Source organism: Penaeus monodon, chromosome 12, assembly GCF_015228065.2.
Source record: "Penaeus monodon isolate SGIC_2016 chromosome 12, NSTDA_Pmon_1, whole genome shotgun sequence".
In the NCBI taxonomy this organism is placed as follows: Eukaryota; Metazoa; Arthropoda; class Malacostraca; order Decapoda; family Penaeidae; genus Penaeus; species Penaeus monodon.
Window position 1 is genome coordinate 12,731,618 of NC_051397.1, and position 12,500 is coordinate 12,744,117.

A 12,500-nucleotide genomic window follows, 5' to 3' on the forward strand; every position below is an offset into this window, starting at 1 on the left:
TGGTTGAGGTTGAGGGTCATATTTGCTGCTACAATAATGGAAGGTTTGTACAAAAGATTTCCTCAAAGGGACTCCTAAGATGGTCACACATACCCTGTGCCTTTACAAGTTAAATGGAAACAAAAAGAAAGAAAGAAAGAAAGAAAGAAAAAAAGTGATCAAGAGCAAGTCTCAGAGCAACTTACTAGCTACACTTTTTTTTAACCTTTTCTTCAACTATAGTGATGACTCCCAAATTACATAATATAATACATGGATATGTATAAAAATACCAAATTACCTTACAGTACGTGACTGGACACCACACTTGGAAACGTGGATGATGCAATGCAAATGAGATGGGGGGGAAATCATTAATACTTTAGAAAATTAAATAAAAACTCAAATAATTAGAAAAAGAAAGACGATGAACTGATAAAAGCAACACCTGAGAATCAACATATTATGCAATGTCAACAAAAACAAAAAAAAATTGTAATAATATAAGGAGCGAAACAATAATAAAAAGAAATTAAATATATAATCTAATTTCTCTCTCTATACAAGTTTATATATGTTCAGTTTCCAAAATACTGCAGAATGTCAACAGAGAGAAAAATACAGAAAAAGAAATATGATTGTGGGAAATCTTTAACATAAACACATAAATATAATAAAAATAATTTAATTACAAAAAAAAAAATCAAAATCAATGAACATATATCATTCCCAAAATATTATGTAGAATGTCAATAAAAATTTTTAAATAAGAAAAATAAAAACAGAAATACAGAAAGAACGAAGGAAAGAAAGAAAGAAAGAAAGTAAGAAAGAAAGAAAGAAAGAAAGAAAGAAAAGAAAGACATGAGAGAAAAGAAAGAAAAGAGAGAAAAGAAAGAAAAAAAAAAGAGAAAAGAAAGGGGGAAAAAAAAGGTATACAGGATATAAGCAAATGGAAGAAGAGTATTCAAAGTCACCTTAATGACACTTTGAATAAATAACCACATCTTATTGGGCCAAAGGTCAAAGGTCATCAGGGGTTCTCAACCCCCAAGCATTGCCTTTTGTGTGGGCTGAGGGAGTCGCTACCCAGCTTGCGCTTCTCGCTTAGGCCATATGGAGAAGCACTGGAAGTAGTGGCAGACAAGGGATCAGCAGGGGCTTCCGTGGGGAGCTGTCCTCCCTCACTCATCCCTTTATCCTCAAGCTCATCGTTGTCATCATCCAGACAGATGATTTCCTCATTCTTGTAGTCATCCTCTGCTACGTCCTTGTAGACGGCATCTTCACTATCCATGATTGGCACATCTGCATCCACAACAGAAGGCTGGGTGTTAGTGTTGATTGACTGGACTAAATTCTCTCATACTTCAATAACAATTTAAAAATTCAAGTAGAAAAGAAGCTGTTTGATTTCTCTGCAGTTAACCTAATGCCACCACAAGGGTACATACATACATGTCCAGTCCGCTGTGATCTTATTTTATTTCTTTTTTTACACACAGATGTCAGAACTGCTTAGTTACCAAGAAGTCAATTACTATGCCTCCCTGATCACATGGGCTTATTCTTTTCCTTGCCTTTCTTTTTCGTTTTTTTTTCTTTTCTAATAAAAGAATTGTCAATGACAATATAATAGCCATACTGTCATTAATAATAATAATTAATAATAATAATAATAATAATAATAATAATAATAATAATAATAGTAGTAATAATAGTAATAATAACAACAGCAACAACAACAACAACAGTACTAATAGTATAACAAAAACAAAAAAACGAATAAAAAAAATTCAAGCTATGAAAAAGACAGGAAGCCTTTTAATTTATTCTTTGGTGACTAATTACCTGCAGATACATTGGCGTTAAAATATACACAAACAAAATTATAATGTATATACCTAGCATTAAATGGTTAACCTTTACTTTACTGATAATTTGTTGAAACAACAAACCATTATTATCCTGAAGCAAATGTCATTTTAAAAAGTAAAATAATAATATAAAATATGAAAATACTATTAATATAATAACAATGAATATGAAAAAATAAGCAAAAATGATGACATTTAAATATCTACAACTTCTAAGGAAAACATAATCAACATCGCTGGCATCAATGATGATGATGATGATGATGGTGATAGTGAAAGTGATGATGGTGATTGATGATGACTGATAATGAGTGATGATGACTGATGATGACAATGATGATGATGATGATAGTGATGATTGATGATTGATGATTGATGATGATGATGGTGATATTGATAATGATGGTAATGATGACTGATGATTTGATGATGACTGATGGATGAATTGATGATGATGATAATGATGATGAAAAGCCTCTTTCACATACCTTCTTCCGAGTCCTCAATCTCTTCCTCCATGCACGCACTTGCCAAGACATCGTTCAAATCATCATCCGTTACATCTCCATCATCCTCAAAGTCTTGTACGCAGTTCTCTCCTGTCATCTGCTCCTCCACATCTTCCTCCTCTTCCTCATCTTCTCCATCTTCATCCCCTTCTTCCTCTTCCTCTTCCTCCTCTTCCTCCTCCTCTCCATCTTCCTCCTCCTCTTCTTCTTCCTTCTCTTCCAAGTCATTTTCTTCTTTCACATCAGCCTGCTTCCACGTGTCCACTTCTGCTTTAGATACCTCCGTTCCTTCCACTGCCGTTGCACTGTTTGTATCTACACTCCCTCCTTTCTCTTCTTTCACTTCTGTTTTCACTCTCACAGCACTCTTGTCAGCGTTCTCTCTCGCACATGCCTCTTTGTCCACATAGTCTTGGAAAATCTGAAAAATGCAAAGTTCTCTATTTCTCATTTTGAATGCATACTGAACAAACAATACAAGGCAATGTAATATGCTGCTTATCATCACCACTGGACAGAGACATCATTCGGCTCGCCTGTCAAGGTATTATGCACAAATCTTCATAAGGACTAATGTAAATTCTACACAACAAAGAAACTATTCATTCCATGCACACAGGTCCAGCCAAGAATATCATGTTCAACTTTGTACTCATATTCCCTCTCCTTGTTAAATTGAACTCCAGGGTGTATGCTTGTAATACTTATTTTATAGCTTCACACTTCAGAAGTTTCCAAGCAACAAGTGTGACGAGAGAAACTGGAAATTGCTAATTTTTTACAGGTTGTCCAAAAGAGAAAAAATGCTATACATTCCCATTGAATATGCCCTATTCAGGAGATCTAGATGAAAGAGAAATAATAAGTTTTCCTTTGATATTTTGAATATAGTTGTAGTGAGTCAATTATGCTATGGATTCCTCATACCAAGAAAATGCACAGGTCTCCCCCTCAAGGTGCCCATGAGGGGAAAGACTCAGAGTGAGCACCACTTGCCAACCCAGCCAGATACCTGTTTTGTTTTACCATCCATGGGAAGAAAATGGCACAGATACCCCCTCGAAGGATAGTAAAGAGAGTGCATGGCTCATGTTCATGAGTGCAGCTCTGCCACATGTAGCTCACTTGTATTTTATCTTATTATATTTCATTTCTATTTTTTCATTCATTTTTTATCCATCGCCATTCCCTGGATTATTGGTGGCAGTTATGGGGACTGATGGCCAAACCCCAAGAATTTTTTCTGTAACTCAACGACCACAGATTTATATTGTGTCCATTGTAGTTTCCTATGAATTTTGTTGCATACAGATGGCTCCGTGTGTGCTCGGCCGGTAAGAAGTCTATCAGTAAGCCCTAGTGACAGATCCTGATTTCCCCATTCCTTGAATTGGCAGGAAAAAGCATTCCAATAGTAGACCTTGTGACCTTACTGATTTCATCTCTCCTTGAATTTGTGGGATTTTTTTTTTTTTTTTTTTTTTTTTTTACTGATAGTGATAGTGTTATTTTTATTATAGACATTGCAATTACTATAATGTTATTGACATTAGTAACAGCAATCCAAGATACCATAAAAGATTTTCAAAAGTCAAGGAAAAGGGTAAACAAGCAGGACCGGTAGTATTTGTAATTGGCTCACTGGTGATTTAGTACAAGTGCAGTGATCTATGTGTAAAATTAATTAATAAAGTAAACTCACAGTAGGCATGGCATGTACATACATGCCATGTTTTGAGATACTTTTGAATTTGTGAATACTTTTCAAGTCTGCTTTCCTGGTCTATAATGTCAGTTTCTTTAAATCATTAGATGCATTTCTCTATCCTTATTTTCATATCAACTAAGTATTGACATAGAGAGAGAGAGAGAGAGAGAGAGAGAGAGAGACAGAGAGAGAGAGAGAGAGAGAGACAGAGAGGGGAGAGACAGAGAGAGGAGAGAGAGAGAGAGAGAGAGAGAGAGAGAGAGAGAGAGAGAGAGAGGGGAGGGAGAGGGGAGAGGGGGAGAGGGAAAAAAAGAGAGGGAGGGAAAAAGGGGGGAGGGGGGAGAGGGGAAGGGGGGAAAAGAAGGGGGAGGGAAAAGGGAGAGGGAGGGGAGAGAGGAAGGAGGAGGGAGGGGAGGGGGGGGGGGGAGGGGAGAGGGAGGGGAAGAGGGGGAGGAAGAGAAAAAGGGGGGGGGAAAAAGGGAGGGAAAGGAGAGGAGGAGGGGGGGGAAGGGAGAAAAGGGGAAAAGAAGGAAGAAAAAGGGAAGAGAGGAGGAGGGAGAGAAAAGGAGAGAGAGGGGAAAGGAAGAGAGAGGAGAGGAGAGGGGAAAAAAGGGGGAGGAAGAGAGAGAAGGACAGAAGAGAGGGGAGGAAAAGAGAGGAGGAGAGAAGAGAGGGGGGGAACAAGAAGAAAGCAAGAAAAGAGCAAAGGGGGAAAAGAAAAAAAAAAAAAAAAAAAAAAGAAAAAAAAAAAAAAAAAAAGAAAAAACAAAAAAAAAAAAAAAAAAAACAAAAAAAAAAAAAAAAGAAAAAAAAAAAGGGAAAAAAAAAAAAAAAAAAAAAAAAAAAAAAAAAAAAAAACAAAAAAAAAGGGGGAAAAAAAAAAAAGGGCGGAGGGGGGAAAGGGAAAAAGGGGGGAAACAGGGAAAAGGGGAGGGAAGAAAAAAAGGGAAAAAAACAGAAAGATAAAAAAAGGGGTATACCTTTAAAATGGTCGGGGTATTTACGGGTTCGGGACTCTTTATTTTGAGAGTTAAACCCCACGAGTATAAAACACCAAAATCTATTTAATGGGGCCCGGGGAGGCACGGTCAGCCCCCCGGGAGAGAGGGGGAGGCCTTGTGGGGTGGTAGCTTAGCACGAACCCCGGTCAAACGAGGTAGATTAAAATGTGACCTCCCCCGCTGAGGGTGGTTCTTATTTGGGACATTTTTGGGTCCACTGGAAAAAAGCCACGGGTCCACTGGAAAGAAATAGAAACCACATCCCGTAACAAAATAGAATTATCCACATCTTATGCCCCCAATATAAGATTTGGGGTATTTTTTCGTTACAGGATGTGGATAATTCTATTTTTATTTCCAGTGGACCACGAGCCAGTTTTCCACGTGGATCCAAATGTCCCAAAAAAGAAACACCCGCACAGCGAGGGCGGAGGTACATTTTATATCTGACCTCGTTTGACCGAGAGTTGTGCTAAGCTACCACCCCACTAAGGTCAGCTCCGCCCTCTCTCCGGGCAGCTGACCGTGACCTCCGCGCGGCACGATTATAAAGACATGTCTTGTGTGTTTTATACTGCGTGGTGTCAACTCTAAGAAATAAAAAGTCAAAACCGAATACCAGTACAATACCCCCGCAAGCCAAGTAATTTGGGTCTATACCCTTATAGAGAGAGAGACAGACAGACAGACAGACAGACAGACAGACAGACAGAGACAGAAGAGGAGAGAGAAGAAAAGGGGAAGAGAGAAAAGAGGGAGAGAGAGAGAGACGAGAGGAGAGAGAGAGGGGAGATGAGAGAGAGAGAGAGAGAGAGAAAGGGGAGAAAAGAGAGAGAAAAGAGAGAGACAGGAGAGAGAGAGAGAGAGAGAGAGAGGAGAGAGAAGAGAGAGAGGAGAGAGAGAGGAGAGAGAGGGGAGGAGAGAGAGGAGAGGAGAGAGAGAGAGAGAGAAGAGAGAGAGAGAAGAGACAGAGAAGAGACGAGAGACAAAAGAGACAGAGAGACCAGAGAGACAGAGAGAGAGAGAGAGAAGAGAGAGAGAGAGACAGAGAGAGAGAAGAGACAGAGAAGAGAGACAGAGGGGAGGGAAGAAGAGAGAGAAGGAGAGAAGAGAGAAGAGGAGAGAGAGAGAGCAGAGAAAAGGACAGAAGAGGAGAGAAGAGAGAGAGAGGGGAGAGAGAGAAAGAGAGGAGAAGAGAGAGAGAGAGACAGAGGAGAGAGAGAGAGAGAGACAGAGAGAGAGAGAGGACAGAGAGAGAGAGAGGGCAGAGAGAGAGAAGAGAGAGAGAGAAGGGAAGAGAGGAGAGAGAGAGAGACGAGAGTCGAAAAAGAGAGAGAGAGAAAAGGGGAGAGAGAGAAGGGGAGAGGGGAGAGAGAGAGAGAGAGAGAGAGAGAGAGAGAGGCGAAGAGAGAGAGAGAGAGAGAGAGGGGAGAGAAAGAAAAGGGGGAGAGAGACGAAGAAAACGACGAGAGGGGAGAGAGAGAGAGAGAGAGAAGAGAAGGAGAGGGGGAGGGGAGAGGGGAGAGAGAGACAGAAGAGAGACGAGAGAGAGAGAGAGAGAGAGACAGAGAGAGAGAGAGACGAGAGAGAGAGAGAAGAGAGAGAGAGAGAAGAGAGAGAGAGAGAAGAGGAGAGAGAAGAGAAGAGAGAGGAGAAGGGGAGAGAGAGAGAGCGAGAGAGAGGGAAAAGAAAAAGAGAAGAAGGAGAGAGAGAGAGAGAGAGAGAGAAGAGAGAGAGAGAGAGAGAGAGAGAGAGAGTGTGTCCTTTTGATTTTGAGTAAAGATACTGAAGATGACATCAATAACAATATTCAGATGTCCCAAGACCTTTAGTCCACAATGATGGGGAAAACTCAGACCTTTGTACGAGCATAATTACCCACCTTATCTAACTTCTGCTTGGCTATGGTCTCGTTCTCTTGAAGCTTGCGATTGAGCTCATCGTCCTCTGCCGCTGGATCTGGCACTTCTTCCTCCTCAGCATAGCCATAAATATTGTACAAATCATCGCTCTCTCTTCTTTCCTTCAATATTCTTCCTACATCGCGGAATATTTCTTGAGCTGTGCAGGAACAAGTAATATATTTCAGAAATGAGGTTCAAGATCTGTTACACTAAGGAAAATGTACATGATAAATAATACATTATTTAATAAAGCAGTATAAAAACCTTTCTCTGTATCTTACCTTGAACTCTAACTGTTTCTGGTCTCAAAGGTAGACTACTCTGTTTAGTCACTTTCTTCACTAGATTAAGAACATCAACATAATCTGGAAATTCTTTGTTTTTGTTCACCCATGCACTGATCCTCTTGTTAATCTCTGGATAGCGAGACCCTAGGGAAAAGATGCAGGAATATGAGCAGTCTTTCTATAATTCTCCTGCTGAAATCAACTTTAATACAAGTATAGAAAAGATATAGAAACCATAAACACACTACACTTGGTATACTTAGATTCAATATAACAACTGGTAGGGTGAACTTTTTAATCACAATATTATAAACAAACAGGATGTCAAGCAACTCTTGAACACTATTGGATAAAATTATTCAGTGAGAAAACAAAAATCCAAGAAACCAATGTGGGTGTACTTAATTTGCGTATGTAAACTAATTGTAACAACGAACTAGAGCATTTTTTTCCAAACAATTTATCTTAAAGTATATATCACCTAAACTGTTTAAATTGTATAATAAAACTGGTCAACATTTATACAATTACCAGTAAGGAGAAAAAATACAAACATACCTTTTACCCTAAGCTATAACAATTTTGTTTCCCTTAGAGATGGGTTCTATAGCAATACAGTTTATTCAATCTAGATATATAGGATGTATGGTCATGACGTCACTTTACCTCACTAATCCATTCCTTCAATTTCCATGAAATATGTTTGTTTTTTCTAATGCTATTAATAATGACATTAATATTATTATTATCAACATTATGATTATCATGCCCATTAAAAAAAATAAATAATTAAATCAAAACACAAGGAAATGGGTAGAAAGGTGAGACAGGTAGTACTCACAACTGAGTCCTTGGTGACTAAGTATTTACTAGGCCATATCTGTGTGAACACAATTTATCCCTGGGATCCGGGTGACATGACCATCATGCATGAAAAAATTTGGCTTGAAGGCCAGGTGATGTGAACACATCCTTGTGAGAATTAGGCTGAAGGTTGGGGTGACTGGAGTGACTCAGCACAAGTGCACAAAGCTCTTGGATGGTGGTTAGACTCAGTGGGTATTAGGAAAGCACCATCGGTGAACCATGACTGGAAGTGTCCTCCAGAGAGGACATCATGCCCAAGATCCTACTCTTGCCTGCTGCGACCAACAGCGCGCGCGCGCGCGTGTGTGTGTGTGTGTGTGTGTGTGTGTGTGTGTGTGTGTGTGTGTGTGTGTGTGTGTGTGTGTGAGTGCGTGTATGTTTTGTTTGTTTGTTTGTTTGTTTGTATGTGCACATGAGCGTGCCTGTGTGCATGCGTGCCTGTGTGTGTGTGTGCATACATAAATGTATATATAATATATACATATATATTTATATGTATATTTATGTATAAATTTATATGTATATGTATTCATAGATATCATATACACATGCATATATATGTATATATGCAATATAATATATACTATAAATATATATAATTATAGTATGTATCATATATTACATATATATATTTTTAGTATATATCATATATTACATATATATATTACATATATATATATATATATATATATATATATATATAAATATATATATACACACACATATACACACATTACTTTTATCATATATTCATGTACACACACACACATATACATACACACATACATATACATACACACATACATATATATAATATATATATATACATACACACATATATATATATATACACACACACACACTCATATATATGTATAAATGTATGTATATATATACATATATATACACATATTTATATATATTATATGTATGTATATGTATATGTATATACATATGTATATGTATATGTATAAGTATATATATATATATGTATACACATATATATCCATAAACATGTATACTCATATATATCCATAAACATGTATATAATATATATATATATATATATATATATATATATATATATATATATATTATATATATATATATATATATATATATATATTATACATATATACATACATATGTGTATATATATACATACATATGCATACATATATATATACATATATACAATATATATATACATATATACATATATATATACATATATACATATATATATACATATATACATATATATACATATATAGATATATAGATATATATATACATATATATATATACATATATAATATATAAATACTTTTTTTTTTTTTTTTCATGTTTGAGCCGCTGTGGTCACAGCATGATACTTAATTGTAGTTTTCATGTTGTGATGCTCTTGGAGTGAGTAAGTGGTAGGATCCCCAGTTCCTTTCCACGTATATATGTGTGTATATATATATATATATATATATATATATATATATATATATATATATATATATATATATATGTATATATATATATGAACTTTTACAACCCTATCAACAAAGGAGTGAAGCAATTAAAAATGTTTCCATAACAATCCAGTAAAAAAGTATAACGGGGTTTATTACGGGGATCCCCTATAAATCATAATTTACAAACATTATCATTATTTCCTAGCCATATCAAGAAAATCGATGAGACACAACATTTTACAAGAAAACAAAGAGAAATTACCCTGGTATTTGAACTTCCTCTCAATAGGGCGGCCTGTGGCAGGGGAACATTGAGCAATTCTGCAGTAATAATCGTGTAGTTTACTAAACTGACGCTTTAATCTGGAAATATAATTCAGCATCAGCTGGGAATTCAAGAAAAATAATAATTATGTTGACAAGTTTTGAATATTATTCATAATTGTATGCAATTTTCAAACAAAAACCTATTATACAAATGATATTTAAAATAACCATTAGTTAGGTTTATACATATCTCTTCTATTTCATTTTTAGTTATTTAAAGAATAAACCTTTTTCTCAAACAGTACCTCTTAGAAATGTGTACAGACAGAGAGTTTTACCTAATCTATAACAAATTTCTCAGGTTCTGTGAATCCTTTATGACTTCTATATGATACAAATACATTGCCTACCTTTCCTCTACCAAATAGGCAGAGTTGTCTTCATCATCTAAATCTACTTCTGCTCTCTCCAGTTCCTTAATCTTATCTGATATTTCCTGGAAAGTTGAGTTACCATCAAAACCTCTGATAGTAAAAATACTTAGATTTATTCAATCCCTATTCAGGATGTTTGATACTAAACTCCCTTGTATATAAGGAGAGTTAAAATAATCCATCCTGTATTAATCTTATTAAGCAGTCCAAAAAGGAGAAAATCAGAATAAAAGGAAAAACATAAACAACATACATACAAAATTGCAAGTTATATAAAATAAAATCTTTGAATGCAAGATAATTTCAAACAGCAAAAGTTATACATTCTATTTTTCTTTAAATGCAAGGTAATTTCAAGAATTATCTTTTAGAGGCAAATAAGTCCATCTCATACATGTCAGATGTACGACTCACAAAGAGAAGGAAACTACAAGTCACTTTACCTTCATCTTCTTCTCTACTTTTCTCAGTCTTGAATTCCTCTTCTTCTCTTCTTCTGTGAGCTCTACAGCTGGTTCTCCTTCTTCAGCTTCTGTGGCTGTCTCATCCTTGTCCCCTTTTTTCTGTGGAAAATATCACCAAAGGGGAAAATAAATAAATAACCATGGAAATAATAATGAAGTCATATTTGCATGCATGAGCTTGGATCATTTCAGGAAAGAACAGCCCTGTTTGTGGGAAAACTTGTGGGAAAATATTCATAAAATAAAGTCATAGGTTACATGGGTGCTTCCACATGACTAAACATGTTTCATTACTTAGTTTTGTATTTTCTTTAAAAATAAAAGTGTTCAGTACTTTTTGTCTAGACTGATCACTTTTGACACTGTCCTGCATGATCAAGATACAGCTGCTTTGCATGACAATGTTCTACTAAGTGCCAAACTCATTCTTAAAAATTATAAATCAGAGCCTAATTTTTTGCTTCTCCCAGCAGGAGTCTGATGAGAAGTTACATGTTAACCCAATGGCACCAGGTACATGCACTGTCCTCTATAATTATGTTTTATCAACACAGGGCTTCAAACATTTTATCACAATGTTGTCAATTTCTGACCTCACCTGTTTATGCCATTCCTTAAATTGCCAGGAAAAATATTTTCACTTCTAATACAATTATTATCGTTATTAACATTATTATCATCATTACAATTAACATAATTATCATAACATCATGAACCATAATAACAATAAATACATTTTTTTTTATAAGGAAATTCAAGGGGTACAGCAAATAGGGGAGATCATGTAAGCATACAATTTAACTCCACAAGTAATAAAGTACTTGTGGAGTCACATTCATATAAACAAAATCAATAAAATCACTGTGGAAAGAGATGTATACATGCCTTCCCAGCTTAAATAGGTGAAAAAGCTTGTAAAGTCACATCTTCTCATTCATTTTACTCAAATGAGAAAAATAGTATATTTGTCCTATTTTCTAACCTGCACATAACAAGAGCTCCCACCACCAAAACACGAAGTTACCTGCTTGTGGGAAAAATTTGAAATGCAGGAATCATGGATTTACCCCACTGTGGAGCCCCCTTTGCCATAAGCAACTGCTTAGGTAAAAAGGCTTTTAGCCTACTTTTAAAGGGTAGTTTTTCCATAATGACCAAAGCCAGGGCTAAAGAAGCAAACAAATTTTTAGCACTCACAACTTGGAGCAGGCTTGACCACATGATGGGACATCATCCAAGCATAAGGGACAATTAGCCATGACATGACAGGATGTTACCCTGGAGTGAGCAAGTTAAATGCATCCCTGCAACAAGCTACGAGCCATGCATAAACCTTTAATGTTTCGAGTAAATAGGGTAATCATGTTATCATATATAACAAATTCATAGCACTTTTAGTAATCACTTCAGTAACAGAGTAGTTTTATGTGTATAATTTTGAATAAATTTGATGTCACTCATCATCAGTGAAACCTGTCATGAATGGGTTACGTAAGTGTGGCTATTAAGTACTGCAGATGTGTAGAGTAACAAGTACACTTAAAATTATATGCCTTTAATTTCTCAATATTCCAAGTTTGCTCAATGTGCTTTTGAAAACTGCTACTTTAAATACAACACTGTCTGAAACTGAAAGTACATGACAGAAGCATTCTTGAGATTCTGCCGATATAAATAAAACAATCCCTATATAATCTACCCTTCTGCAACTTGAAAGTATTACTGGAAGCATATTAT

The 12,500-nt window shown here is 36.0% G+C and overlaps 1 protein-coding gene across 6 annotated transcripts in view; it reads right to left on the reverse strand.

Annotated features, from left to right (window-relative positions):
- Positions 1 to 12,500, reverse strand: part of LOC119579307 (glutamic acid-rich protein-like) — a 36,104-nt gene that overhangs the window by 253 nt on the left and 23,351 nt on the right. For all 6 annotated transcript variants that reach the window (XM_037927068.1, XM_037927067.1, XM_037927066.1 and 3 more), the window contains 7 exons: positions 10,743 to 10,862; positions 10,276 to 10,361; positions 9,861 to 9,961; positions 7,260 to 7,409; positions 6,957 to 7,135; positions 2,345 to 2,786; positions 1 to 1,287 (listed from right to left, as the gene is read on the reverse strand). The exon at positions 1 to 1,287 is cut by the window's left edge and continues 253 nt beyond it. In XM_037927068.1, the coding sequence (XP_037782996.1) occupies positions 1,013 to 1,287; positions 2,345 to 2,786; positions 6,957 to 7,135; positions 7,260 to 7,409; positions 9,861 to 9,961; positions 10,276 to 10,361; positions 10,743 to 10,862 (1,353 nt within the window). In that variant the 3' untranslated portion in view covers positions 1 to 1,012. The remainder of the gene's footprint in view (positions 1,288 to 2,344; positions 2,787 to 6,956; positions 7,136 to 7,259; positions 7,410 to 9,860; positions 9,962 to 10,275; positions 10,362 to 10,742; positions 10,863 to 12,500) is intronic.